The 27,016-nt window shown below is 42.7% G+C and overlaps 1 protein-coding gene across 1 annotated transcript in view; it reads right to left on the reverse strand.

The window, feature by feature from the left end:
• FLT1 (fms related tyrosine kinase 1) overlaps positions 1-27,016 on the reverse strand; it is a 150,533-nt gene that overhangs the window by 20,110 nt on the left and 103,407 nt on the right. Inside the window, exons 16-22 of the mRNA XM_025208711.1 lie at positions 12,086-12,190; positions 9,928-10,041; positions 8,893-8,981; positions 5,737-5,896; positions 5,233-5,330; positions 4,599-4,721; positions 1,847-1,958 (exon numbers count right to left, since the gene is read on the reverse strand). Of these exons, the coding sequence (XP_025064496.1) occupies positions 1,847-1,958; positions 4,599-4,721; positions 5,233-5,330; positions 5,737-5,896; positions 8,893-8,981; positions 9,928-10,041; positions 12,086-12,190 (801 nt within the window). The remainder of the gene's footprint in view (positions 1-1,846; positions 1,959-4,598; positions 4,722-5,232; positions 5,331-5,736; positions 5,897-8,892; positions 8,982-9,927; positions 10,042-12,085; positions 12,191-27,016) is intronic.

The raw sequence follows: 27,016 nt of genomic DNA on the forward strand, positions 1-27,016 counted from the left end.
GGACTTGGCCCGTGCGCCATGAGCGTTCAAATATTCCCGCCAGTGGCTCTGCAATGATGTCGGCCAGTGCCTTCAGTACCCTCGGATGGAGCTCATCCGGGCCTGCTGACTTAAAGGCATCCAGTTCTTCCAAGTGACTCTGCACCATCTCAGGGTCTATGCATGGAAGTCTGGCACCTTGCTGCTGCCTCTCTACAACCCCAGTGAGAGACTTGTCGTGCCCCTCGCTTAGGAACACTGAGGTAAAGAACTCTGTGTTGGGTCCAATTAAAATTCTTCTCTTATGATTAATTTTTGTTCCCTTTCACAAGTATCTCTGTTTTTTCTTAAGTTCAAAATGCAGGATACAAAGAAGTAGCTTACTTCAGGTTTTAATTTCAGATTCTATGTGCCAGTTCATCCTGCAGTGACTGTTTTGGTGTTTGTGTGTCTGCAGCTTCCAGCAATTAGTGTAAGTCGGAAGGAGCTATGAATAGTGGAGGGCTGGCATTGTGTCACTCAAGGGTTATTGTGGCTGGTAGTTTTTTCAGAGACTGGAGAGAGAGGGTGTCTGTCATCATACATTTAAGAATACCTTAACATGTTCAGAGAAACTAAAGGGGAGGGGTTGTTGGCATGTTTTCAACTAGAATTTGTTGTAGTTGTTCCCACAGGAAAACTGAAAAGTTTGGGGGGCAAAAGCTGGTACTCCTTACATTCTAAATCATGTAGTACCTAGTGCGATTGGTTATAAAATTCCCAGTGACTTCAGTGGAAGCAGGATTATGCCCTAGAAAGATAGTAAGTATGCAGCAAAGATGCAGTCTCACAGCCCTAACTTCTCAAAAATTGTCTCAGGTTCCTGTGCAACCATTCTCTTTAAGTGCAGGTGGTAGAGTGGGCCCCGAACTTTATTTTCCAGGTCAAAACTTTTTTGACTTATGAACAGGTTGCATGCCAAGCAGCAGTTGTTACAGCTGTATTTAAAAGTCAATGTTTTAAAGAAAATTACTTTACTTTCCTGTCATGTCTTGAGTCTTGGGTTCTGTTTTCCCTTCAAAAACCACCAGAAACTAACCTGGCTGTGTTGTAGTGAGTAGAGCTTGTGTAAATGGACAAGATCCAAAAAAGTTGTTAGATGCCTAAAGTACAACTTAGGTGGAATTTAGAGGCCTACGTCCAAGTGAACAATGCCAGCCCTTCACACAACCCCTGCCTAACCACTTACAGACTCATGTATATTTATGGACTTACAAGCACCTGTGTTTTGGCCAATTAATTTATTCAGACTATAGCATTATAGCGAGACATGGGTTTGAACTCCTTCAGGCTGAGGGGGAACCTAGAAATCAGGCCTCCCACTTCCTGCATAAATGTTTTCATCACTAGGCTAATAGAAAATGTGGGGTCACACCAGTTGTCTATACAGGGAACTTGAATGTCCAAGTCAGGTTTGGGAATGCCACTCATAGATGCAGGTGCCTAAAAGTTGGGTATGCTGATTTTGAGCATCTTGTGCATTTTTGAGTACCTTTGTGGGTTTGGGGCCATGGCTCTAATAAGAGAAAGATGGTCCTGGGGGAAGAGCTCAGATAGATTTTTGTTACCTGTTTGTAATTTTTAACTTGAAACCAAAATTGTATCACTTATTGGAGCTCTTACAAAGCATTTCACTTTTCAATTTGCCATGAAGATGTATATAAATTCATGTATACAGACATAAATCATGCAGCCCTAATGCAGTAAGGGGATGATCCAAAGTTTAATGAAAACCATGGGCACCTTGTCACTGATTAGTTGGTCTTTGGGTCAGGCCCTAACTAGTCCCCCTGTTGATTTTCATTTACTTAGTACGCATTAGTCATACCCAAAGAGAATATTTCCCACAACAAGACTCCATAAGACCACACATCGCTTTTCGTATTGTAGATTTTATCAAATATGGATTCTGGAGCCATCCACTTGAGGGGAAGTCGTGCCTGGAACAAAATAGATAAGTCCTACAATTATTTTCAGGAAAGTGATTCTCTTACTTTGTTCAGCACCGCTGAGGCTTCACTTGGAGTACTGTGTCCAGTTTTGTGGCCTGCACTTCAAGAAATATGTGCACAGATTGGGAAACACAGAGCAACAAAAATAATTGGAAGCCTGGGAAACATGACTTACAAGAGCAGGCTGAAAGAACTTATATCATTTAGGTCAGAGAAAAGAAGCTTGAAGGGGGATTTGATAACACTCTTCAAATATCTGAAGCATGGTTACATGGATGAACATGACTTGCTGGGGAGGGATCAGCATGGCTTTGTCAAAGGGAAATAATGACTCACCAACCTACTAGAGTCCAATAAGGATGTTAATAAACAGGTGGATTGGAGCGATCCAATTGACATAGTATATTTGATCTTCCAAAAAGCCTCTGACAAGGTCCCCCAGCATATGCTCTTAACTATATTAGGTAGTCATGGGATTAAAGTGAATGTCCACTCATGGATTAGAAATTGGTTCCAGATAGAAAGCAAAGAGTGAGTATAAATGGTCAGTTTTCAGGATGGAAAGAAATAAACAACAGAGTCCCCCAGGAATCTGGCTTGGAATCCATACTGTTTAACATATTCATAAATGAACTGGACAAGAAGGTGAGTAGCAAGGTGGCCAAATTTGTGGATGACAAAATTATTCGAAGTAGTGAAGACCAAGGTGGGCTGTGATGAGCTACAGAAGGATCTGGCACAATTGAGTAAATGGGCAACTAAATGGCAGGTGAAATTCAGTGTAGAAAAGTGCAAAGAGATGTACCCAGGCATAAATAACCCAAGCTATACATGATGGTGGGCTTTACATTAGGTCTTACTATTGAGGAAAGACATCTGGGAGTCACTGTGGACAGTTTGCTAAAAGCATCAGCTCAATGTTAAGCAGCCATCAAAAAGGCAAACAAAATGTTAGGGGTTATTAAGAAGGGATTTGTAAACAAAACTGTAAGTATCATTATGCCCCTTTATAAACCCATGGTGCATCCACACCTTGAATACTGTGCCCAGTTGTGGTCCCTTTAGGTAGTTTCAGAAAGGGATTGGACAAATTCTTGGAGGAAAAGGGGTCATCACTAGCCATTGAGCATGGGAGTTTGTGGTACAGTGTCTGAATTCGAACTTTCTTGACTTTAAATGGTAGAGGCTGCAAGTGAGAGGAACAGTGGAAAAAAATTCTGGTCAGACCTAGTTCACTCTCCCTTTCAGCATCTACTCTCTGCCCCTGCGTGGCAAGATACCGGGCAAGATGGACCTATGGTCTGACCCAGTAAGTAGCAATTCTTATGAAGGATGGAGATAAATTATTCTGTGGCCATAGGGGACAGCACAAGGAGCAATGGTTTTAAATTGCAGCAAGGGAAATTTGGGTTGGATACTAAGAAGAGCTTTCTCATTAAAAGGGCACTAAGCACTGGAACAGGCTACCCAGAGTAGCTGTGGAATCTCCATCCTTAAGAGCCAGTTAAATTAACTGGGATAAATAAATTGTCATGGTTTAATCAGGGATTATTCTGCCTTAGACTAGATCTTCCTCCTGAGATCCCTTCCAGCACTACTATTCTATAATGATTCTATAGTTTTATGTAAATATATGCAAATAATGAACTTTGAAACATGGTTTTACTATAATTTCTTAATTTACAGAAAACCAACTAAAACATTGTCTTAATTATTTTGCAAGGGAAAAAAAGATTTCTTTTTCCAGTTTTTTCCCCAATCATATGCAATGTAAAAGAAATCAAACATGAAACTACCTGGCTTTTAAATAGGAGAACTTTCCAGTAATCCAAAGAGTAATTCCTAGCCTGGGTATAGTACTCTAGGTTTTTTAAAGCAATTTATGAATGTTTATTACTCCTATGGGCCAGTCCCACCAAATTCTGTTAAATTCAATGTACACAGGCCCAGTTTGGCCTCTCAGCTTTCACTGCAAGGTTAGGTACTTTATTACCATCATTTTACAGGAGGCATGAGTGGGGGTATATTGGGGAGAGGGACAGGGAGGTCAATAATTTTGTCCTCATTTCCTGAAGCCGCCAAATGGACATGTGCTCCTACAGGACAGGTCTCCCATCTGAAGGCACTGCCCCAAGAAGGGAGAACTAGCTGCATTGGGATTTTTGCCTTATCTCTAGGAAAACCCATCTACATTCCCAATAGGAGGGTTGGTTACACTCATTCCTGAAGCAACTCCAAACTCAGTGAAATTATTCTGACATGCTAGAAGCAGAGTTTCACCCTAGGTATGAGCACAGAGGGACACGGACCTCTTTTGGCATGAACGATTGTTTTCAAGAAAGCAGCTCAGTGTTAACTAGTTTACTGAGCAGGTCTAGCCAAGAAACAAATATCAATATAAACAATTAAGGTACCAGAACTGTAAAATGATTAGCATTTCCAAGCCTTGTTTCTGAGAATGTAAGTGTGCATACAGCACATCAGGATTTCTTGTCTTCACATAAAATCCATGATTAATGTTAGGCCCTTTTAAGTTCAAGGAATGTAAACACTTACAGAATGTTTTAGGGAACAGTTTAAAATGATATGTTACAAACAACTGCACAAATAAAAGCAATGTTGACTTACATCTCCTTTTCTCACATAATCAGGGTTCTTATAAATATCTCTTGCAAGGCCAAAATCACAGATCTTTACCACATTGTTCTCAGATAAAAGGATGTTCCTGGCTGCTAGATCACGATGAATGCACTGTAATAAAATAGTTTCACAATAAAACAGCATTTCCTTAGTACAATCCCAAATATCCTGAATGTTTTCTATATCCTTTTTTAATTATTACTATTTGAAAGTTCAATTTAATATTTTCTTAGGGAAGCTGAATAACATTTACATGAAGTTTCTGTAAATAATGAGTAGCTCTTTACAAACAAACATTTCTATGGACCAAATAATGTGTAAATCTTTAATCTGTTTAGCATAACCAGGGGAAGTGTTACATGGTTTGGATTTCCATAGTTATTATATCTTAATTCATTCAGAGGATTTTTTTTTAGCTTCACCTACCACCTTCCACCTTAATCCTGTGTTTATAGTATGAAGACTTGAATAAACACATGCTTATATTTAGAATATCAAGAGGAAAGCTGTTCTTCCTTTGGGACATTTACCAAGGGAAGGTGTCATTTAAAATTCAGACATCATTTCACCTCTGCTGAATCTGGTTCTTCTGGAGGGCAAAATGCAAGAGTGTAAAACTGACCTTTCTGGATGACAAGAACTCCATGCCTCTTGCCACCTGAAAACTGTAGGAAATCAGATCTTCCATTGTAAGGGGCAATTTGTAAAACTCAGCAGACTCTGGAAACAATTTAGCACATAATAAGTTAATAAGTTTGGGATTGGTTTCTTTTTTCCCTCTGCTTGTGTTAGCCCAGTAAGTTCACTTTTAACAGAACAGTGCTGGGAGGTCAAACCTCTGTCACCAACAACAAAAATAGTGTTAGTTTTACACCCTGTGCTCTATACACTTTGTGTTTTTCCCCCAAGATAAGGAGCAGTCAGAAGAAACAATCACACATTTTCCTGTCAGATTCAGTAACCCTGTAAATAATCTTTTTATAAATCTTCTAGCCTTTGGACATGACCCTATGAGTGTCTCCCACGGATGTTTATTAGGGTGATAAATGAAAAAAAAATCAAAGATGCAAAACATATTGTAAAAATATCTCAGACTGTGTAGGAACAGGAAGGAATCAATACCTACCCTCATCATCCTCTTCCACATCACTCAGACTTTTATCTTCCTGAAAGCCAGAGCTTGCTAAGCTCTCACTGCTGGTGACACTACCCAGCCTTTGTTTTTCACCTTCCACCAGTTCAGTATTCTTTTTTTCTTTCATCTGATCCGCTTGCAATGATGCATCCTTTGAGCAAATAGAGAGCAAGAGATTCTGTGTCCGAGTAACAGAGACTGAATAGTGCAACTGGGAGTGGGGAAGAGGGGAAAACTGGGAGGGCAAGGACTGCCCAGAGTGAAACTTTCTCAACTGTGCTACGTACAAATGACGTTTCCCTCATCCTTGTATGGCTCTGATGCTCCCATTGGCAAGCACCTAGCCTCCCACTTTAGTTGGTAGTAGGACTATTCGCTTGATTAAAGGATGGATCCACAAAGGTGCTTAGGCATAGTAATGCTCAGTGTTGTAGTACCTAGCTTTTAGGTAACTGGTGTTTAATCTGCAGCCCTGTATAATGGGGCCCCTACCCCATTACTGAAGGACAGGGAGTTAGGGAGCATCTGACTGGCTCAAGGCCCCTGGAGGGACTAATAGTTAGGGACCTACTTAACTCACAGTGAGACAAAGACATTTTCTTGGCTTTGCCCTGGCACAAAGAGCCAATTTCATGGGCATTTCAGGGCTGCCCTGCTCATCCTCACTGATTGGCGAAGAGGACCTGCCCCTCAGCAGTGCTCGCCAGAGAGGCCCCAGGGATTGGGGGGCAAGTGACTGACAGGCCATGGGTGGAAGTGATGGGTCAGGTAACCCAGCGAGGGGGTAGAGGCCTTACAAAGCTGGGACTGTGGCTGAGGCTTCAAGAGAGGGGATCTGACCTGCTAGGGGGGAAGGACTTCAGGCTGCAGGGAGCTGCAAGGAAGCCCCTGCATCACCAGGCAGCAGAGCAAAGTATTTTGACCTTATGTTTAGTTTGCTGTCATGGTATGACATTGACCCAGACTGGGGTGGAAACCTTTTGGTTTGGAAGAAGCTTCTTGTATTTTAATTGTGTTGAAGTTTGAACCAAAGGACCAGGTTGTGGCTGTAGAGGAAGAGGAGGCCACCGAGAAGGGTGCCAGGAGCACTGCTATCAGCTGAGGATTGTAGGGTGTAGCAAAAGAAGCTGAGGGCGCAAGCCCAGAGCCTGTTAGGGTGAGAGAGGGGCCCAGAGCCCATGAGGGCAAGGATGGAGCTGGGGCCCAGGAGCGCTAGGATCCTGGGACAGTGGGCCTTAGGTGGAGGGGCCCAGCCAGAGCCAAGTGGGCTCATGCCAGGGGACCGAAGCCCAGACAAGGTTCTAAGACCTGAAGCAAAACCACTGATCTCTAGGGGCAGCCTCCCAGCACAACTTCATAGCATGAAGATGTAGCAGGTTAAACAGGTGGACCCCCTGAGAGGTCCGAGTGGTTGAGGGACGGGGAGGAGCGAGGCCGCCACTAGTGGGGTTGGGAAGATGGCCCCTCCCACTCTGGGCCTAGGTATGCTGCACCCTGATTTGAGTTCCCTTTGAAACACATGGGGAAAAGGAGGCATGATGGCCAAGGCCTTATGAAAGCCAAAACGCTGAGCCATCCCAGATTGCCAGTAGGAAACACTGTGGAAAGGCGCGTGCATCCAAAATCCTCTCCCTCTCTAAGTCTTTAATCTCTAATTCTGCAGAAAGGCAGGTTTCCTGCCAATTCAAAATTCACAACCCTGAACATGTGCCCAGAGGTAGGCACATGAGCCCCCTCTTTCAAGCAATAGTAATTCCTTTCAGAGCACAGTTGTGAAAGAAAATGGTTCTGCCCTTTCCTTCCTCCCCCTCTCTCCCAGCCCTCTGTCCAACAGATGAGTAACCAGTACTTTATCCAAGCATGATGTAATGTGAAATATGAATGAATGCTCAGAGTAGAGAGAGGAAACCCACTCCTTCCCAGTGAGTGCCCCAATCCATAGGCTACACAGTTGCACTCACTCTCCTCTCTTGCCCCCTTTCTGTCCCAACACATTTTTTTCATTCAGTGGAATAGCTTCTCACACAGACACTGAACCCTAGACTAGCCCTGGCCTGGTAGGCAGGGCACTACCTTGCAAAGTGGGAGATGTTGGTATGGTGTGGGGTTTATGAATCCCCCATCAGACAGAGGAGGTAAAGTACCTCCAATCACTGAGCTTATTGGATAGAAGAGGTACAGGGGGAGTTCCACCCCAGACTCTTACAAAGAAAGCTGGGCAGTGAAGCCTGGTTCAGCAGATGGGCTCTCAGAGTGCTACGAGATCAAGTCCCTCAGCTGAGACAGGCAGAGGGACTTGTTTTGTAAAAAATAATGGAGCTCAGGTATGAGATAGGTGCTGGGCTGCCCAACCAAAACTGTTGGTGCTGCTTAGTATTTCTGAGCATATCCAAAACAGACTTTAGACACATGGAGAACTTTCAAACTTGAGACACCTGCAGGGTTAGGCAGTAAGGTGGTAAGGTTTTTTAAGACTATAGTTTTACATTAAGGCATGTAAATCCCACTTTAGGTGCCTCGGTACTTCTGCGGATCAGTATTTATATCAGTGATTCTCAGCAGGGTGCCACAACACACTCAAGTGCCACGAGGCACAAGGAGATAAGCATATAGACAAGGTCAGGCTTGTCTCTGTCTAGCCAATCCCCCACTTTCACTGCCCAGCTCTTCTGCAAGGTGGTAAGCAGTATAATATACAGTTGTGGGGTTTTTTTTAAATTAGGTGCCACTCAGTTCACAAAAGTTATGGAGGGGTGCCTCAAGTCCAAAAAAGGTTAAGAACCACTGGTCTAGATACTCACCAAGAAGAATATGGTTCGCATAACTTGTCTCCCTATTTGTGACAAAGAACATACCTAAACACAGTGAAAACTACCAATGCTATGTGATGGGTGCATATGGACAGCACAATCTTCTATTCTCAATGGCCCTAATCCAGGTAAACCATGCTTCTTAGTTTCAAGTCTCTGAAAACATGTCGCATTCTCTTGTGTGTGCATGATGGCATGGGGTTCAGTATGTGAGAGCACTTTCCCCATGTTTCTTCTGAGTGAACCAAGATGCTCTAAGTCAGCAGAAACAATCCTGTTAGCAAAAGGTAAGCAGGGGGTGGAAGCATACAGGTACACGCAGTGTCAGCATCTTTACCTTGCTTGGAAAGAAAAAACTTCTTTTGCTTTTCAGATAATTTGATAAGTTTCCATATTTGCAATATTCAACAATCACCATCAGAGGCCCTGAGTAGAAGTGAAATGCATTTTCAGTGGTGTAAAGCAAGACATGAGAAAGGAGTCTGTTTGGAACAAGCGTCTATCATAACATCACACATTTTGGGGCAGAATGAGTGGCTCAAACCCATACCACACATGAAATCCCCTGCCCTCCTCTCCCCCTCCCCACCAACCAAGTTACTGGGGAAGTTTCAGTTCATACTGGAATTGTACAGTCTTAGTCCACATCAAATAAAATGAGCCAGTGTATCCAAAATGAATTACTGCCCATTTATTGGATACTTGGTTGTCTTACTAGCACCTCGTGAGGAGATTTATCAAAGTGTATCTCATGTCTGATCATTCAGAGTCACTGGCCATTTCTGAAGTACCCTTGGTTCCTGCCCTTTCTATGTTATGCTGATCTCAACTTTAGAAGCAGGGCACAAGGCAAGGACTATTCTCTTGTAAAGGATGGTCTTCATTACAGCTTCACTTATTAAAACCAAGAGGAACCTGTAAGTTCCTTTAAACCCACGGTGTGGCCACATCTGGGTCCAGCAGGTGTACAAAATGCAACAGGTAGGAATACAGCCTCAAGCTCAGGGCATCTAAAAACTTATGACTGTTGATGACCGGGAGAGCATAACATGGGATGGATCATTGTACATATGCCCTCTTTTTATGTTTTTCCTTTAAAACATCTACTTGTTAGTGTGGAAGACAGGATACTGCACTAGATAAAACTTTGATCTGGTTTGATGTGGAAATTCTTATGTTCTTATGTCAAAAGGGACATCTCTGTTTCACTACCCCTTTTTGCCAAGTAGAGAGAGCTCAAGTATGTACACGTAAAATTAAGCAAAAAGACAATAACTTCACATTGGGATAATATTAAAAAAAGGATATGCTCAATTGACTATTGTTCAGAGAACACCTAAACCCATTTTTAGTGCGGTGCACATTCTTTTACCTCCACTTTTTGTGCAAGCTCCAAGAAGGTTTACTATATTTAGATGATGCCCAATATGTATCAGGATTTTCAATTCACTCATCAAAGCTTTGTATTCACTTGCTGTGGCACCTTCTGTGAACACAAAAGAGAGTCCATGTAAGATGATAAACCAGCACTTCATTTAGGGAACTATGACATCATGTATCATATATATATTTAAAATAATTGTCATTAGTGAATATACTTCCATGTATTTCTGTTTTTTTTCTGTCCCTATGTGCCCAGCATCCTTTGAATTGAAGTAAAATCCCTTAAAGACATAATCAATCTTCATTTCCTCCCAATAGATCCTTTTATATTTAGAACTGAGCAAATTTTTTTTTGTGTCAACAGTCTATAGTTTTGGCCAAAAAAAGTTAAAATTTCAAGACCAAATTTAGCCAAATTTAATTGAATTTAAATTTAAATTTGGTTAAAAACCTTGAAAACAAAATGTTTCATTTTGGGTTGAATACATTCAACTGAAGCAATTTTTTTCTTTATATACTATATATTTAATTTTGGTGAGAAAACTGATTTTTGCGGGAGGCAGCTGAGGATTTTTTTTCCCTAGCAGACAGAACAGAGAGCTGTGACTCCAGGTACCTGGTCTCAGTAACAGACTTACTGTGTGAACTGGCCCATAACATTAAATTTACTCTGAGGCTTATTTCCCCATTGCTAAAAATGGGGCTCATACTTCACCGGATTATTGTGACATAAGGGGTATTCCTTATCACGCAGAAGTGTTGAGTAGAAAATGCATTAATGATTGTGAGATGCTCAGGTAGTACAGCAATGATGCCATGTGTGCTGTACTTGTCCTCTGCCTAATGGAAAAGCAAGCCTCTAACTGACTTTATGGACCTGAAAATCAAGCCTTCATCAGCCTCCTAATGCTAAAGCCCTGGAAAATCTTGTTGTTATTTCTTAGACCTCCAAGCACACCAAGTCATATGCTGGCAAATCAATTCTGTTACTAAGGGTTGCTAAGGTGGATGACACATGCTAACCAGAGACTGGGACCAGGTGCAGGGGTGAAAAGGCAGCTGCACATCTACCTCGTGTCCTACTACAGCAGGTGCAATGGTCAGGGGAACATTCTCAAAGTCACACTTGGACAGCACAGCTTAGCTGGGGTGAGGATGGGTTTGCAGTAGTCTGTTGCTGGTTTAGGCCAGCAAAATATTACTATAGCTCTGGGACAGTGAGAAGCAATAAGGAAATTGTGATACCCCAAGCCACCATCCACCTCAAGAATGCCCCAAGTAGCACACCAGTGGTGCATTACTCCTTACTAATGCATTTGATTTAGGACTGTTCATCATTCACATAAAACTGTGTGCTGTAAAATATCAGGAAAGCAGACACTAAATGGATTAAACATGGCTGACAGAGATCTCAGAAACCAAATGTCAACGAGGAATCATCATAGCAAAGGGTGTTTCTAGTGGGGTTCTGTAGGAACCAATGTTAGACCCAACACACTACAGGCCCACATGACAGGAACCACTAGCTAGAAGCTGAAGGCAGTCATATTCAATTTAGAAGTTAAGGTACTTTTTACCAGTAAGCAATTGAATTCTTTACTTCTCAGTTATCTTCAGATTAACACTGAATGCCTTTCTGGAAGATGTGCTTTAGCTAAATACAAGTTGTTAGGCTCAATATGTGAATAACTGAGAGTAATGTAATGGCCTGTGATTACAGTAGGTTACAGTAGATGATCTGATTGTTCATCCTGGCTTTCTAGTCTCTAAATTTTCCTGTGGATTTACTCTTGGGATACAGTCTAACTCACAAGCCATTCTTCCTTGTTAGTTTTCCCTGCTGATGATGCTATTTAAATCTTTTTCAAAAGTTTTTTTTTTTCAGCAACCAGGTAATTGAGCACTTCTGAAGCCGTGGCCATAATCAATAAGGTTTCTTCAGCACTTTGACTAGGAACTTTATTTTCACTTTAAGGGTTTGCCACTTCATAGAAAAATTTGATCTGAGCTTAAACTTGATATCCAAGTTTTGTTTATTTTAAAAATAAACTAGTCAAGATAACATTTTCTCTCTCAATTCACATCCATAACAAGAGCTAAAAGATAAGCAGTACATCATACATCAAGGCAATCCAGCAGCAGAATACCTTTCAGCATTTTCACAGCAACTATTCTGTATGTGGGTGATTTTTTAATTCCAAAAGCAGCTGCTTGTATCACTTTCCCAAAAGCACCATGGCCAAGTGATTTTCCTGCAAAGAAAGTAAATGGCAGAGAGATGCACATAAAAAAAAAAAAAAAATTAAAAACCCATAGAGAATGCTCTGCAAATGTTTCCAAATATATTTTTACAAGATGTTTACACTATAGAGTGCATTCTTAATGATACCCCAGGGAGGCAAGCTAGAATGGGGTAGGAGCATCATTGGTAAAGGGAACCTAAACAGCTACTACTCTTAGCAACAAACATGCATTTACCCCTATCCTTCCGGGACTGTCCTGCCCAATTAGGAAGGGGTGGTCACCCTAACAGCAAGTTGCCCCGGGTGGGGTAGAAGATGCTGAGGCCAGCACTAAGGCTGGCCCCAGCAGCCTTACCTGGGGTCCTGGGGGCTTCCCAGGGCTCTAGTGGCAGTGATCTGGTGCACACAGCCTGGCTGTCACCAGGATCTCTCCATGTCATACTGCACATGCACGCTCATCTGAATGTACCCCAAAACAGCAAGCTGTATTAGGCCCAAATACCTGATGGCTATAAACCTGACTGCCATAAACCCAGTCTACCTAGACTGGGCCTACCTGGCTGACTGCCACACTACTGGTGGTGGCTGTTTGTCTCCAAAGACAGTGCCCAGGGCTGACGCTGTGGTCATCCCACTCAGTTATACTACTGGGGGGAGTCTAACTGGGGGGAGATACTACCTCAGCATCTGCACTAGCAGAAGGGCTGTCACTGCAGCAGCTATGAACACCATTAAGAGTAGCAGACCCAGCTAGGAATGGCCAAAGTGGAGTTTGAAGGTAGTTTCTATTTTTCTCAGCCCTCACCGGGCAGGTAGGACTAAAGCAGCCCCCTCTTCCCAGAGAGATAATCGGGCAGAATTTCCCCAGGAGAAATCAAAGGCCTCGAGGCTGCTCCTGTACCCAGGGCTTGTGTGAACTCTAATATTAGCCAGCATACCAGGCACTTTGTGTGCTGAGGTGAGATGTAGCACTCCTTGGTGTTACCAGTTCTCATGGATTTTATCAGTCGTCTCAATATTTTGGTGGGGGTGGTTTTTCTTAAAGCTCCAACTGTAATCATAACATGGTGACAGGCAAAACTAGCCTCATAAAAATAAGCTTCTAGACCACACGGCAGCAGAGAAAAGTTGTAAAAACATGACTCAAATATATCCTAGAGGTTTAGAAACCAGCTAGGATCCCAAACTTATTAGAGAGAGAGAGAGAGAGTGTTTAAGCCAATGTCCTTTTTATGGCTTCTCAAGGTTTTCAAATGGCTAAGTTGTTGGCAATACCAATTTCTTTTCCTCTGTCTAACCATCCCAGTGAGATCCTGGTTTACTTGTTCCTTCTTCAGTGGCTGAGACATCATGATGTGAGAAATCCTCTCAGAAAATATTTTCTAAAATCATAATCCCAAGCATCTCGCTTCATTTTGTATTGTTGCTTCAGTTTCACCCAGTAAGTACCCAGTAGGACATATTTTACCAACTTTTCTAGTACTCTTGTGTCTGTAGTAAAACAACTGATATTGTGGTGAGGAAAAAAAGAACGGCAAGTAAAGCTTCATTCAAAATAGAAGAAAAAAGTCAAAGTATACAATAGAGTTAAAACTTATTCTTCAATTATGTAAATTGGACATTATATAAATTGCACACCATTTCTCTCTTTCTTGACCTTCTACCTTAACCAGCAGGATGATGCAAAAAACAGCCATTGACTTTGTCAGCAGAACTTTAAATTTACACACACATCCTTCCACAGATTTTAGGAGGTACAGAAAAACAGAGCCATATTCCTGCAGATATTAGAAAGCAGGCAGAAAGGAGGGAGCTGTCTCCATTTTCCAGCCCAGTGCTTCTTGTCTTAATGGAGATCACTATGAAAACATAAAGAAATTCTGTGGCCACCCTTGTTCAGGTGGTGAGGAGAAAAACAGTAAGAAAAATAGGAAGTATAATTTCCCCCAGCATCATAAAATGTACTGCATTTTTACACTTAAAAATACTATCTATGCTGCCGAGCAGAACAACAGTCTGACCAAGAATTTGTCAGACTTGTAGTTTCAACCCCAAGAAGGTTTAGTATTTTTTAAAGATCTCTGTGGGCTTCTCCCATACAATTTCTATGCCTCTGTCAACTTGATTAGATTCTACAGTCCTTGCTCGATGGAAATGATCCATGTATAAGAGAAGCAGTATCAAGATTTAGGTCAGAGCTTTCCTAGTAGGGTAATGTGATATTCTTTAGGTTTTCACAGTGTAGCAACCTCTAATTAGCTCACTACAGGTGTCTTGCCCAAGGCACTACAACCTCTGTATTCATAGTAAGCTTGACAAACCCATCATTTTATTGTTTCCATCAGTAATTTCCCACACTGGGATAAACAATTTAGTCACTACTTCATAAAGCTATTCTCTTTTAAATCAATCTAAACACTGGAAACACTTCCCTTCTGATTTACCACTTTGATTTCATTGAAAATTGCACTAAAACGGATTCTACCTCTACATTTTTACTCTATTGTTTTGCATCACATTAAGTGCTGACATAAAACAGGGTGTTTTTTTCACTGTGTGAACCCAATTTAATCCCAGATTGGGGGTTTTGACCAATTCTTCTCCTATAAATCATTTCTGTAACAGATGTTTACATGGAAAACATTAGGAAAGTATTAATGGATTCTTAGCTATTTTGTAATATAGTTTGGCAGTTGAAAATAAGGAGCTGGTATTGTACACACAGACCACTAGCTGCTCTCACTGAGACCTCTGATGCTGGGAATAGCACAACATTTACATTCAACTCAAGGATTTGGAATTCTCTACTTAACATTCCAGAAACTGGCAGTTTCTTAGCTTAATCCTAAATCCATTAAAGTCCATGGAGAATTACTTCAATGGTTTTCGGATCAGGCAGTTTCCATCTGGGAACAGTTCAACAAGATAATTAAGCATGAGCTATTTGTAAATATGTGCGTTGTCTTCATAAAGGCATGCAGGGGCAACCCATTCTTGTTATATGCTATTGGCTCCAGCTAACTGTGGAGAGACACAGACACACAGTAACTTTAATGACATGTTCCAGATGTTCTGCATCAGAAGATTCCTGCTTTAAAATCATAGAATCATAGAAAATTAGGGTTGCAAGGGGCCTCAGGAAGTCAACTAGTCCAATCCACTGCTCAAAACAGGAGCATCCCCAACTAGATAATTCCAGCCAGGGTTTTGTTGAGCCAGGCCTTAAAAACCTCCAAGGATGGAGATTCCACCACGTCTCTAGGTAACCTCCTTCCAGTGTTGCACCACCCTCCTAGTAAAAAAGTTTTATCCTAATATCCAACTAAAAACTCCCTTGCTGCGACTTGTAACCACTGCTCCTTGTTCTGTCATCTGTCACCACTGAGAACAGTCTAGCTCTAACCTCTTTGTAACCAGGGCCGGATTAATGCATAGGCAAACTAGGCACATACCTAGGGCCCTGAGCTGTGGAGAGGATGGTTGATCCTTCTCTCCGTAGCAGCAGCACGAATGGCCCCATCTGCCTCCCTTCCCTTCTGGGAAGGGCTGCTGCTGCCCCAGGGACCTGCACGCCTTCCCCAGCCTCTGTCTTGCTCTGGGCACTAGGAAAATAGAGGGCAGGTGCAGGGGGAGGCTGCAGCTGGGTGGGAGTACAGAGCCCATGCCCAGGGGGGCAGTGGGAGTGTGGAGCCTGGGTGGGCAGGGTGTGGACGTAAGGGAAGTCGTGGGGTGTGGGCATCCCTCACACACTCCCGCCCAATGGTGCACAGCCCTTGCTGTCAGCAGCAGCAGCCCTCTGGGCATTCATGGCCCGCACAGGCCCAGGCACACAGCTCCAGCCAGCGCTGCACAGTGGGAGTAAGGAGCTACCTCTTACGCTGGGCTCTGTGCAGCACATCTGCAACTCCGCACTACTGGGGAAAGCCCGGAGCTGGCTGCTTTCCCCTCCCCCTGCCTTGCAGGTTGCGGGAAGCAGAGGGAGGGGAAGGCAGCCAGCTCTAGCCTGCACTGCTTCTCCCCCAGAACTGCACATGGGCTGCGCGGAGCCCAGTGTGAGAGAGGTGGCTTGCGGGGCTGTGCTCTTTGCCACCACCATGCAGCGCTGGCCAGAGCCACACATCGTGGGGTGCTGGTGCCTGCATGGGTCCCAAGGGCAGCTGCCACTGGTGGTGGGGAGTGTGCCATGGGGAGGTTGTGTGAGAGACGGTATCAAGGGCCTAGCTAAAGCCAAGGTAGATTACATCTACTGCTTTTCCCGCATCCACAGAATCAGTTATCTTGGCATAGAAGGCAATCAGGTTGGTCAGGCATGACTTGCCCTTAATGAATCCATGCTGCCTGTTCTTAATCACCTTGTCCTCCAAGTGCTTAGAAATGGATTCCCTGAGGATCCAATCCATGATTTTTCTGTGGACTGAGGTGAGGCTGACTGGTCTGTAGGTCCCTGGATTCTCATTTTCCCTTTCTTAAAGATGGGCACTATATTTGCCCTTTTCCAGTTGTCTGGGACATCCCCTGATCACCATGAGTTTTCAAAGATAATAGCCAGCAGCTCTGCAATCTCATCAGCCATCTCCCTCAGCACCATCAGATGCATCCCATCTGGCCCCATGGATTTGTACACATCCAGCTTTTCTACGTAGTCCCTAGCCTGTTCATTCACCACTGAGGGCTGCTCACCTCCTCCCCAAACTGTGCTGCCCAGTGCAGTAGTCTGGGAGCTGAGCTTGTCTGTGAAGACTGAGGTATAAATGGCATCGAGCACTTCAGTCTTTTCCTCGTCATCCATCACTAGGTTGCCTCCCCCATTCAATAAGGGATGCACACTTTTCCTGACCTTCCTCTTGTTGCCAACACACTTGTAGAAATGCTTCTTGTTACCCTTCACTTCCCTTGCTAGCTGCATCCAATTGTGCTTTGGTCTTCCTGATTTCATCCCTGCATGGTCTGGAATGATTTATGAGTAGCTATGCCTATACTTTAGAATGGGTGTTCCCATGCTTCTGGGCTTTGCTGATTGCCACAAGGGTCTGGGAAGGATTTTTTTTTTTTTGCCTTCTGCTGCTACATGTTAGAGTTGGGTTTTGTTTGGCTTTTCAAGCCTTCCTCAGACCGTTTTGGTGCTGGCTGCAGCCAAGGCTGGGGACAGTGACTAGGATGTGCCAAAGCTCCTGCTGGGACTTAAACCCAGAGATTCCTGGCTAGAGCGTCTCACCCTTCCACACAGGAGCAGACCGATCGCTGTATTTGTGGTCAGGAAAAATATTTACCACATGGTCAGATTAGTATGGACTGTAGGGGTCTTTGCCTTCCTCTGTAGTGGGGGGCATGCCTCTCCTCCTCGGATCTCTTGAATATACATTAACAACCTTAGGGCAGCAGGACTTTGGCTGCCATGATTCCCTTGCTTTACCTGTGGTAGGTAAGGATGTTAAGTCTTGTGGTTGTGTCAGGGTTGACTGTGTAGTGTTGCTAAGAGGTAAGATGGTTTGGATAGAGATGATCCTGCCTCAGGCAGGGGGTTGGATGAGATGACCTCTTCAAACCCTACTTCTCTATAAATCTCTATCAATAAGGTTGTTCAACATCAGGGCAGCTGGGGGCCACATAAGACAGGCTGTAGACCTGGGGGCTGCAGACTTGGGGGTCAGAAGCCATGCAGGCTCTATACCATGCTCATGGCCATCCCCCCTCAATTCCTGTTGCGGGGGCAGCCCTCCCAGCTGTGTGGTTCTCCCCTACAGCACAGGCATCCCTGTTTCCTCTTTGGCGATGTGTATGTGTAGCAAGCAGCTTAGCCCCCTGGGATACACACAGCATGGGAAGGGCACTCCAGCTCCCTCCTGCTATGCTACCCTGCCCCTAGGAGAGGGGCAGGAAGCAGAACCTGGAGGAGGGAGGGGGAGCAATTGGGGAGAGTGGTGGCCAGGCCAAAACCCACAGGCTGCATGCTAACTCTTTGGAAGACACATGTGGCCTCTGGGCTGCTAGTTGGACAGCCCTGTATTACAACATTAGCAGCTTAATAGTTATCATCACAAGTGAAGAATTATGTACGTGCTTACTACATGCTTAGGGTAGTAACTAAGCCCTGTTTCATAACACTGGAATTTTACTATCCAGTTTTGGAGCTAGGTTTTAGTTCTGTTTACATTAATTTCAGGTAGGAGTAATTCTGCTGACTTTAGTGGAGTAATATGTGTTTTTTCTGTTAGTGTCTGTAGCCATATTCGATGACAAGGATGTCCTCTCCTCCACTATATGGTTGTTGTATCAATTGCACCAATCATAAGAACTAATGTCTGAAGAAAAGGCAGCTGAAATGCAGTGTGATTGTTCTTATATTGGTTTCGCTAAATAAGCATGTTGAAGAAAACACTGATGGAAAAAACAGGCACATCTGATGTTGGAAGGATCAGTGTTTGTAAGTAGTACATCAACAGGAACCCAGACAAGAAGATTTCATGTTTGAGAGACTATTATTCCATGAGGCTGCCAAGGTCACTGAAAGAGTGGGTTAGCTGCCACATGAATGCGACCTGTACAGACCTAATCTAACAGACCGTGCATACTTTGCTTTTTCCAAATCTGGTTCTCATTCACTGTCAACATTCTTTACTTGTTTACACCAGTTCTTTCACTATAACTAATTCTCTGGTTCCTTCCTCCCTCACCTCTAGACCCGTAAAGGCTAAACCTACTTGGGTCAAGCTTCCTTGGTGTTTCAGTTCCATGTCTGCTGGTTTCTTTCCATGCAGTTCACACATCAATAAAGCATAGACAGGAAGTATATTGTTTGCCTGTTGTGATCTTGGCCCACTAATACAATAAAATTGCTTCAAAGTAAAGAGACTTCAATTAGATTTTTGACTTCAACATTCACCAAATTATGTATGATTATTAAAATGGCTACCAATATACTGTATTTGGGATGTGTTCATACTGGTGTCTCTGCAAGAATATACCTTTACTTTTACCTATACCCCAGTTCATAAGAAATACAAAGCAGCACAATTCGCTATATTTTATTCTTCACATCTGGTTTCTAAATAGTCATATGGAAAGCCACCAGTTGTAGATCTTAATTCATTTAAGTCACAACATTTTTATACGGAGTAGCTCACTAACACCCTCATGTACAGCTGCAGTGCAGATCTAAAATTCATTATTCAATTACCTGTCTCCAGCCTGTAATTAAAAACACATCTAATTCAATAATTACAAAGTCAATGTTAATATTATACTAAGCATATTACCTAGTTTTAGCCTTTCCCTTGCAAATTCCCATTTGCTGGCATCATAAGGAAGAAGTTCACATTGCTCATCTAAGGGGACTTCCTCAGGATCCATTATGATTGACAAGTAATTGGTCTTTATTTCCGAAGAATGAGGCTAGGAAATTTTTAAAAAATTCAGTCATCACAAAGCAGACAACAATCCTGAATAACATCTGGTTTTGGTCAAAGGAAGGAAAATTAATTAGATCTGACTGGTGAATACAAAGTACCTCTCCCCATAAGGCTGTATGTTTCACACTCCAACATACAATCTCGTAGGGATTCTTCTAGTTTAATTCAACACTGACACTTTTTTTTACAAGCAATCTTCCCTCCACCTTTTCTCCTATGTGACAGAGTCAGTTTCTCCCATGAAATCCATATGAATTCTCACTCTAGTAATTGTCATACAATACAGACTTGTTCTGTACTTTCACAAAGAAATATTTTCAGAAAATAACTAACCACCATTGCTAAAAATAGCTCTGTTTCATGATTGTGCAAAAAAATACTGGTCTATGCAACAGATGGAGTTCAACTGTCAATGTTTCTTACATGCATCCAGGAGAAAGGTCAATTGTGGTTTGAGGGTTGCGCAAGACTCAGACTCAGTCTCAGTCTGCAAGACACCGAACAGGACACTTCGGGTTATGCCTTTTCCAATTATTCAGCAATTCTGATTTTTTAGTTGTCATTTCTGATGAATATTGGAATTATTGTGGTACTAGGAGATGAATAAAACACCAAGTTTAGAAGGATTATTTCATGTGTTTGTGAAATTTTTACCTAGAACACTATTCTCCACAATATAAATTTCCATTTCATATGTGAAAAATTGAGAACTATGAGCTCCATCTAAAGGCTTTAACCTGTGCACCAGTTTACATTTTGAAATTTAGTTTCTTCCCAATGAGCATGCAGACCTGTCATCTTAATTTGACTAGGCCTCTTCCTTGTTATAGGAAGTATCATAGGAAGTATTTGAATCTCTCTAAAATATGAAAATGGTTTTGTTAATATACAGACTAGATTCTTGGCCATTAGCTCAAAGTTGTCCAAATTTCAATGAAATGAGTATCTGTTGCCATTTCACCTTGCTTTTCCTTGAGCCTGGCCAACACCGTATGCACATACATGGCACACTCATCCACTTACTCCCAGTTCCTACGGAGGGTGTCCACTGGCTTTTGGCACTCCTCCTTATAAGTATTTTCATGGAACTGCATGAAAGGGAACTGGAGACCAGTGACAGAGTGGTTAGGGGCTCTTGCTGGCTGCTCCAGGCTGGTGCTGAACACTGCCCCAGTACCTCCAGCTGTGAATGAGCACTTGGTCATTCAGGCTGAGGAATTCAAGGTGGCTGGATGTACTGTTAGATATATCACCTCCATGTGACTTGCTTGAAAAGGAGAGCAACCACACTTAACACAGGACTGCTTTATGGAATAAGGCGCAGAGGTTGAAAATGACAGGTGGCTCTTGCATTCACAAAGCTGTCTCGAAGAAAGGCTGAGCATTCCCTTGAGGCTGCGGTTGCCTTCAGGTTGCAGAAAGGTAGCAAGCTTGCCTCCATACTGCCAGTTCCTCCCATCCACAGAGGTGATATGGATGGGGAGGGATTGAACGTGTGATGCTCCAACTGATCCTCACCTTGTAGATAAGTTCTTATTGGACAATTCTAGCTGGCATACTTTTGAGCAACAGTTAGGCTGTTATGCTGTGATCCATTTCATGATATCAGTTCCAGCACTGGGGAACTGCAATTTAGTGCCATTATTTATTAATTGTTCTATCCTTAATGGCAAGTGGAATAATTGGTACCTACCAAATGAATAGTTTCTCTATACTTATTTGGATACAATTATATTTCACTTCCATTCTCCTCTTCCCTTTCTTTTGTTTTAAACGTGTCTGGTTTTCTCAACCTTTATGCATATTTGGAGATCAGGGACAAGACAGAGATTATATACTGAAGTCCAGTTACTGAAACAATGCATTTATAATGCAACATATACTTGGGCCTTACTCAAGTAAGAGAATCTTGTGGGCCGGGCTGAAGATATTAAGTTTTTATAAACTATTTGTAAAGAATGTGAGCCTGATTTTCAATTATGCTCCAGCTGCTTTTAGTATTCTGGCAGTGTAAAGGGGGTCTTAAAGTGAGCACAAATTACATTTACTTTCACTCCGAGGTCCTTTCAAACTGCCAATGCTGCCAGATGCAGCTTTTCTGTATTGAGGTTGTTTCTGTAATTAAACCTATTCCTGGACAGAAAGGGAATATGCTATGCTAAGTACATGGCACATGTATACCACTGTAACCATGTCCATGCTATGCACTGTACTGTTTCAGTACATTCATATGTCTCTAGCTGACATAGTTATACTTGTGTGAAACCTTTGAGGACTAGGCCTGCCAGGCTTGGGTTTGCCACTTTGATGAATTTTCATGATTTCTCATATGCTTATTCCCAGTTCCTCCAAGTATTTGAGTGCCTACTTTCCATTGATTTCAGTAGGACATTAATGAGTTCAAAGGGCGTTAAGCACCTAAATACTATGAAGAAGTTGAGCTTTAGGCCCTTGCCCTTGCCCTTGCCCTTGCCCTTGCCCTTGCCCTTGCCCTTGCCCTTGCCCTGCATGTTTTTTTTTACCTGGGCCTAGCACTGATTCTGATTCCGCAGTGATATTTGGTTAGCATTATACATAGGCAACTGGTAGGAGGGGCATGGGGGGGGGCATGTGCCCCCCCTGAGATTGGCCACCACTGCTGGCTTCTGCGGGCAGTTGCCACTTGCCACCCCTCCCCCCCACTGCTGCCACTCCCAGCTTCTATGGGTGGTCGCCGCTCGCCACCTTGCCACCACTGCCAACTTCTGCAGGTAGTCGCCACTCACCACCCTACCGTCACCACCGCTGCTGACTTCTGCGGGCAGTTGCTACTCACCACCCCCACTGCCGACACTGGTATCTGCGCGTGGTCGCGACTCGCCACCCTGCCACTGCCACCCACAAATTGTGCCCCCCAATCTCATGAGGCACCAGTCACCCATGTATTACACACCCCCTTTGCACTGGTATAGCTGACTATACACAGAGCAAGGCAAGGCTGAGTCAGACTCTTATTTTCAGTAGTTGTGAATCTCGTTTGAGATGAGAGAGAATTTTCCAGCCACAGCAAAAGCCAGTCAGTCAATGGGGCCATGGAGAAGCTCAATGATTGTGCATCTGTTCTTACCCTCTTGAGTTTAGGAGCCAAAAGAGTGTACCAGCCACACAGGTACAGGTCAGAGTTATTAGTTCCAGATTTGATTTCTCAGATGTTCCTGGAAACATTATGCAATTATGTTATAAAACTACAAAACAGAGTTTGCTTTTATTTGGAATTTAAAAGGTAGTTAAGGAAATTATTAGGAAAGACCAGCTTCTTTTCCAGGGGTGTTAACTGTTAGGACTGACTCTTAGACCCTACTGAGATTTATCTACTGGATAAATCTATTGTAATGGATCCACGAAGAAATAAGACTCCAAGACTCTTGCTAGTGGCTCTCTAACTTAGAGCTGAATCCTTCATCAAGACTGAGGAAATGCAGTAGGATCTGCATGGTAAGAAGGCTGCCCACCTTCCTGTGTGGTTGGAGAGGCAACTGTGAGCATACTTCTCTTGAAAGAATCTGGCAGCTATGCTCTATATTTCCCTTGCACAGATGAAGGCTTAGCAACACCTCCCCAGCTATGATCAGCCTTTGCCTTCTACTAGTTCCCTGCACCCCATGTAACTCCCCTGATGTCAATGGAACAAAGACAGGACTCCCCTCTGCACCTCTGGAAATGGTTCCCCTTTTCTGCCATTGACAGCTTGCAGGATCATGCCTGGAGTAACCTTGGGAGAGTTGATCAAAGTCAATGAAGGAATTAAAAATACTAAGATAACAAAAACTAGAGCAACAAGAAAACATTCAAATAGTAAATCTGGAAAATATCAGTTTTCACTAATGGCTTTAAAAAAAATCAGAAATCATTTTCTCTTCAAACTGCCCCTTTAGGACTCATAACACGTCTTCAGTGCAGAATGTTTTATGAGCATTGTGCTCATATCAAAATACTACATGTTTGTCCTTATTGACAGCAAATGCAAAAACCAGCTCTGTCTTGTATTCTGGTACATTCCACATTCAGACATCAGAGAAAGAGAAACGGGATATGGGACCATATTCCAAACATGATGTTGTACTTGTTTTGTTGACCACACTTACAGCAGTTTCAAAGCCCAGAGAGCTGAACATCATTCCTGACAGAGGAAAGAGGACAGACTGATATCTTGCTGCTGGGAATACTGAATAATCAAGAAGTATGCAATTCTACAGAGCTTTGTTCTCACTTTGAATTGCTTTCTAAAGCCATGGCTTGATGAACACCTAGTCTGCTATGCAGGGATTTTAAAGGTGATAATTTCTGTTTATGTCAAATATTTAAGTCACCTTAGGCATGTCCATATTCAAGCTATGAAAGTAACTTTTAGCCAAGTAAAAAAATATTATTACAATTAAAATTCAGGTTCAAACATTAAGCTTCCAAACTTTGGGATATGATTAATCTGTCATAAGCGTGAGTACTTAAAAAAAACTTTTTAAAAATATGGTACAAATTATACTTCCCTTTATAATTTTAATATGATAAACATGCTTAATGCAGCTTGATGTTTTCCAGAACAATTCATGACCTAATTCAGACTTTATGTCTACACTTGTCTTGTAAGCATGTTTCATTGTTGGTACACATTCCAAATAATAGTTTCTGGCATTTGATTCAGCAGCACCTAGAGGCAAGACAAGTCCAAATCATTTGCAACCGTTTGCCATCAGCAGTCCATATGGCAAGAGCAACAGCACCTACACAATAAAACACAGCCAGCTCTAAGGGGGAACTTAGCAGCATTTTAATAGCTATGTTGTTCCATGCAATAGCTAAAGAAATTATATGAAAAAAAATACTGTGATTTAAATGACAAGGAAAATAAAGACGATAGATATAGATGTAGAACTTATCTGAGATGGGATTTGGCTGGTTTTATCGAATTTCAGAACGCTTGCCTTGTGGATACAGTAGCAGAGCACTTCAGGCTTCTTGCTACAGCTCCAGAGAATTGTGTTCAAACCTTACTCATATTAAAGTCTGTCCTCAGTCACCTAAGCTGGAATCAGGTAACTGGATATTTCATTTGGAGGGTCAAAGGTGGCTAGACTTAAAGGTTACATAGGCAATGGGCCAGGCCAATGGAACATAAAAGCCTGGTGGACGTTGACTGTCATGAATAGTGCCACAGCCTCAGCCATGACCACAAAACGTCAGGGTTCTACTTCATTTCATTTCTCCTTTGAAAGGCAGCATATCCTGCGCAGCAAGCACGGTTCAGTACGAGTCACAACAAGGTAACTTCCTCCACTGCTTCCTACGTCTTCTGGGGTTTTGCCCTAGGATCTAGGTAAGTAGAGCTGGAAGGGACCTTATGAGGTCATCTAATATAGCCTGCTACTCAAGGCAGGATTATTCCTGACTAAATCATCCCAGCCAAGCACCTGTCTAGCCTGCTCTTGAAAATGTCTAAAAGAGAGATTCTGCAACTTTTCTAAGTAGCCTCTCACAATATTTAACCACCTTCACAGTCAAAAAGTTCTACCTAATCTCCAACCTAAATTTCCTCTGTTACAGTTTGAGGCCATTGTTCCTGTTCCTGTCCCCTGTGGCCATAGAGAAGAGCCCATCTCTAATCCTAATTCTTTCCTCAGAAGTGGTGTTTCCCAGCTCTCTAATAATTTTTGTCACTGAACTCTTTCCAGTCTGTCCACCTCTTTCTTGACGTGTGAGGCCCAAAAGTGGATACAGTACCCCAAGTGAGGCTTCACCATTGCCAAATAGAGTGGGAGAATCACTTCCCTGGATTTGCAAGTGTTAATACAACACAGAAAGGGTTGGCTTTTTTTGCAACAAAAGCACACTGTTGATTCGTGTTCAGTTTATGGTCCACTCTAACCCCCAACTCCTTCTCTGCTGTACCACAGCCTAACAAATAATTCCCTAGTGCTTGTGTCTATACGTACATTTGATCTGGGAGCCATTGATGACTACTCACTGAACATGATAATCCAACCAGTTATGTATCCACCTCACAGTACTGTCATCTACTCTGTATTTTCTTATCTTATTAATGAGCATGCCATGGGAGACAGTGTCAAAGGCTCACTAAAGTCAAGATATGTCACATCCATGCTCTCCACAACTCATCATAGAAGGAAATCAAGTTAGTCATACATGACTTGCTCTTGCTGAATTCATGCTAATTATTCCCAATTACCTTGTTTTCCTCTAAGGGCATCACCACAGATTCCTTAAGGACCTGCTCCATGATCATTTCAGGTATCAAAGTCTGGCTGACTGGATTGTAATAGCCCAGGTCTTCCTTCTTTCCCTTCTTAAAGATGTCACTATATTTGCCCTTTTCCAATTGTCTGGGACCTTTACAAGTTCTCAAAGAGGATAGCCAATGGCTGTGAAATTACCTCAGCTAATTTCTTCAGCACCCTAGTGCGCATCCCACCTGGCTCTGCCACCTTGAAAACATCTAGCTTCTCTAAGTAATCCCTAACCTGTCTTTCCATTACTCTAGGATGTTTGTCTCCTTCCCTATTTTTCCTGTCAACCACACTCATCATCTGGTAACTAACTGACTTAATTTGTGATGACTTAAGTAAAAAGGCATTAAATACTTCGGCCTCTGCATCGTCTGTAACTTCTGCATTCAGTAATGAGCCTACACTGTCTTACAGCCTATCATCCATGTACTGATATGATTAATTCCTTCTCTGCTTGTGTGCTCTGATGAGATAGCAGCCCACGACAAAATGGTGGCAGCAGTCCTGATGACCTCCTTAGTTACCATCATATAGCTTATTTGTTTCACAGCCATTAAATAATGCTAAAATCTACTTTGACCAAGGACTTGATTCAGCTCCTACTGAATTTAGTGGAAACACTGCTATTGGTTTCAATGAATGCTGGACATGGGATTCTAGGGCTCCACTTACCTTAATGCTTTTGTTGTTATAAAAATGTTTCATTAAGTAACAGACTGCTCTTCTCTGTGTTTGTTTGAGCCAGCTGCATAATATCTAGTGCAATGAATAGATTTCCTCTGCCATATCAATGAAGATTTTACACACAACCCTCCAGAGGCAACTTTTAAATTTTAAGAAAGGTTGTTTACTTACATGGGCCATGAGCCTCTGTTTAAGCAGGTGTGCACCATAAAACCAACTCATTCTTTTGCACTTATCCCTGATAAATGGTTCTACTGTTTCAACTAGATACTGCTGAGTGTTGCCACTCAGAAGTTTAAATGGCACCTACAATGCAGAACTCCAGCAAGAGGGCTTTCTTGAAAAGTTTTAGTTGAGATCTGAGCAGTCTGACATGGCTGAACAGACTCAATAATATGATAGTTAGCTGCTTGTATAACACCTGTGCAACCCCCCCCCCCCCCCCTCCTCTGAAGGAACAA

This window comes from Alligator sinensis, unplaced genomic scaffold (genome assembly GCF_000455745.1).
Source record: "Alligator sinensis unplaced genomic scaffold, ASM45574v1 scaffold84_2, whole genome shotgun sequence".
In the NCBI taxonomy this organism is placed as follows: Eukaryota; Metazoa; Chordata; order Crocodylia; family Alligatoridae; genus Alligator; species Alligator sinensis.